A 4,201-nucleotide genomic window follows, 5' to 3' on the forward strand; every position below is an offset into this window, starting at 1 on the left:
AAACTTAATTTTTGATTAGTAATATGCATTGCTAAGAACTTCATTTGAACAACTTTAAAGATGATTTTCTCAATATTTAGATTTTTTTGCATCCTCAGATTCCAGATTTTCAAATAGTTGTATCTCGGCCAAATATTGTCCTATCCTAACAAACCATACATCAATGGAAAGCTGATTTATTCATCTTTCAGATGTTGCATAAATCTCAATTTCGAAAAATTGACTCTTATGACTGGTTTTGTGCTCCAGGGTCACAAATATGATATCTGCACGCTGTGATTGACAGCTCCCTCAGCTAGTGTTAATTTTATCAGCTATTTTTAGTCTTAGTCCCGTGTTAAATGTCCTTGTTAGTTTTTAGCATATTTAGTTCCTATTTATTTTCAGTCGACTAAAATCTCAACATTTTAGTCTAATTTTAGTCAATGAAAACTTGACATTTTAGCAATAAGATTATTATTAATTAACCGTACAGCAGTATTAATTTTGGCAGTCATTTTTAATTTAGTCTTAGTCTTACTCAAATGTACATTTTAGTTATCATATTTAACATCAATGGAAAGCTGATTTATTCATCTTTCAGATGTTGCATAAATCTCAATTTCGAAAAATTGACTCTTATGACTGGTTTTGTGCTCCAGGGTCACAAATATGATATCTGCACGCTGTGATTGACAGCTCCCTCAGCTAGTGTTAATTTTATCAGCTATTTTTAGTCTTAGTCCCGTGTTAAATGTCCTTGTTAGTTTTTAGCATATTTAGTTCCTATTTATTTTCAGTCGACTAAAATCTCAACATTTTAGTCTAATTTTAGTCAATGAAAACTTGACATTTTAGCAATAAGATTATTATTAATTAACCGTACAGCAGTATTAATTTTGGCAGTCATTTTTAATTTAGTCTTAGGCTTACTCAAATGTTATCATATTTAGGCAGCCTTGTCCTGTTTTTGTTCAGTCAAGTTTAACTCAACGAAATGTCTGAGCGTTTTAGTCAATGAAATCTTAGTCACATTTTCGTCATGCTGTATTATGGTTAAACTGATAAAAATTAATTTAGCTCAAAATTATAATCGTAATGATTGTTGTCATTTGAGAAATTTATTTTTGCATTTCAGGAATTGCACTTTCTCCAGTGAACACAAATCAATAGAACTCGTGGTGTATTTTCCCTCATCTAGTGTACTGATTTATTATAGGCTTTTTATATAAATTAATATCAAAGACTTATGCACTCTCTCTGTCTACATTATAAAAACTGGTATAAAAAAAAAAAAAGAATATTATAACGGTGTAATTTCAAACTACAATAGCCTGTTTCTCTATTAAAACAACAGCGGTTGAGTAAGTGCATTTATTCAGAAACCAGTGTCGCTGTTTTCAATGAAGCACTGAAGAGCGAGTGCATGGTTGCCAGATTGCTTAAAATAAGCAAAACACCAGGCAGAAAATGTATCAATGTATCAGCGGAGCTCGGGGATTAGAACTCTGGATATCTGGCAACCGCACTCATGAAAGCTGATTTAGTAGAGGAGTGTAGAGCAGTCTGCAATAACACTCGGTCTTCTTTTATGACGAAAATAAAAAGAGGTTTTTTTGTACAGTTTTTATTTTTTGCATACATTTTAGTCTCGTCTTTTATCGTCAGCGAAATTGCATGTTGATATAGTCATATTTATCGTTTATTGACCTTATTGTCAACCTTACATCAACAAACATTTTTCGTCACAGTTTTCGTTAACGAAAGTAACACCACCCTCAGCCAATCGCACACCTGCACCATGAAGTAGTCGCAGAAGCTCCAGCCGGGCTCGGTGCGTTTCTCTCGCAGCGTCCTCATCTCGTCCTCGAAGCGGCCCAGATTCCTGGTGAAGGACATGAGCAGCAGCGTGCGGAGCTTCGTGAGGAACGAGCTCCAGGACTCCTGCGAGCGCGACGACTCCTTCAGCGGATCGCACAGAGACACACACCTGCAGACACACAGCAGACACTGGCTTACACAGTCTGCATTACACACTTACATCACATTAAATACATTACCATATGTGACCCTGCAGCACAAAAGCAGTGTTAAGTCGCTGGGGTATATTTGTAGCAATAGCCAACAATACATTGTATGGGTCAAAATTATACATTTCTCTCTTATGCCAAAAATCATTAGGATATTAAGTAAAGATCATGTTCCATGAAGATATTTTGTAAATGTCCTACCGTAAATATATCAAAACTTAATTTTTGATTAGTAATATGCATTGCTAAGAACTTCATTTGTGCGTCACAGAGCAGAGCATGCTGGGATCAGGAGCTCACCTGTCGCTCTGCTTGTTGCAGAAGTCGCTGCGGATTTTGTCGACGATGGAGGTGCGCGGCAGGAGGTTGGTCTTGTTCTTCTTCTTGTTGTCGCTCTCCACCACCGCGATGAGCCAATCCACCGAACCGTGCAGACGCAGAGCTGCCTGCCAGCGCTGCATGTCCTCCTTCACCGACGCCTTGTACACCTCCGAGTCCTGACACACACACATTTAACCATTTATTTAAATCCACTTAAAATAAATAATTTACAGGGACATAAATACTACAGATGCAGTTAGATACATGTACATTATACCATGCGGGTATAAATCCATATCATGTTTGGTACCCCAAGTCCTCCGTCTCATTGGGGATGAAAAATAATATCACGAGTGCTATGTACTTTCGCACTAAGCTCACTGTTTTACACACTGACACACACACTTTAACCATTGGTTAATGGCAATAATGAAATGAACTGCACTCCAAGGGAAGCCAGTTTTAATGCCTATCTGAAGTGGTGTTGGGTGAGTGGGCTGTTCTCCACAGATTACTTTGATAAAGGAGCCTCTATAAACATCCTTCACTATGTCAATGAACCGTTGAGGTAGCTGTATTTCTTCCAGTGATCTGAACATGACATCGTGAGATAGAGTTCCAAATGCATCTCTAAAGTCTAAGAAGACTGAATACAGTCTACATGACTCATGCTTAAAGCCATCTATCCCTGTTTTAAGACAAAATACATGCTCATGAGATGCGTGTCTCTCTTTCTCACACACACACACACACACTCACACACACACACACACACTCACACACCCACATACACAAACACACACACACTCTCTCTCTCACACACACACACACACATAAAAACACTCTCTCACACTCACACTCACACACACACACACACACACTCACACAAACACACACATAAAAACACACACACACACACACACACACATAAAAACACTCTCTCACACTCACACTCACACACACACACACACTCACACACCCACATACACAAACACACACACACTCTCTCTCTCACACACACACACACATAAAAACACTCTCTCACACTCACACTCACACACACACACACACTCACACACCCACATACACAAACACACACACACTCTCTCTCTCACACACACACACACATAAAAACACTCTCTCACACTCACACTCACACACACACACACACTCACACACCCACATACACAAACACACACACACTCTCTCTCTCACACACACACACACATAAAAACACTCTCTCACACTCACACTCACACACACACACACACACACATAAAAACACACTCACACACACACACACACACACACATAAAAACACTCACACACACATATAAAAACACACTCTCTCACACACACATAAAAAACACACTCTCTCACACTCACACACACACAAAAACACACTCTCTCTCACTCACACACACACACACACACACACATAAAAACACTCACACACACATATAAAAACACACTCTCTCACACACACACACACACACACTCTCTCACACACACACACACACACACTCTCTCACACACACACACACACACACTCTCTCACACACACACACACACACACTCTCTCACACACACACACACACACACTCTCTCACACACACACACACACACACTCTCTCACACACACACACACACACACTCTCTCACACACACACACACAAACACACATAAAAACACACTCACACTCACACACACACAAACACACATAAAAACACTCACACACACAAACACACACATAAAAACACACTCACACACATAAAAACACACATAAAAAACACACTCTCTCACACACACACACACACATAAAAAACACACTCTCTCACACACACACACACACAAACACATAAAAACACACT

At 39.1% G+C, this 4,201-nt stretch overlaps 1 protein-coding gene across 1 annotated transcript in view; it reads right to left on the reverse strand.

Moving 5' to 3' along the window:
* The window catches only part of LOC107713874 (trafficking protein particle complex subunit 10-like), a 39,819-nt gene that overhangs the window by 31,007 nt on the left and 4,611 nt on the right, over positions 1 to 4,201 (reverse strand). The window contains exons 4-5 of the mRNA XM_016519520.1: positions 2,310 to 2,506; positions 1,774 to 1,969 (exon numbers count right to left, since the gene is read on the reverse strand). Coding sequence (XP_016375006.1) covers positions 1,774 to 1,969; positions 2,310 to 2,506 — 393 coding nt within the window. The remainder of the gene's footprint in view (positions 1 to 1,773; positions 1,970 to 2,309; positions 2,507 to 4,201) is intronic.

Source organism: Sinocyclocheilus rhinocerous, unplaced genomic scaffold (genome assembly GCF_001515625.1).
Source record: "Sinocyclocheilus rhinocerous isolate Xijiao unplaced genomic scaffold, SAMN03320098_v1.1 scaffold2164, whole genome shotgun sequence".
NCBI classification, from domain to species: domain Eukaryota; kingdom Metazoa; phylum Chordata; class Actinopteri; order Cypriniformes; family Cyprinidae; genus Sinocyclocheilus; species Sinocyclocheilus rhinocerous.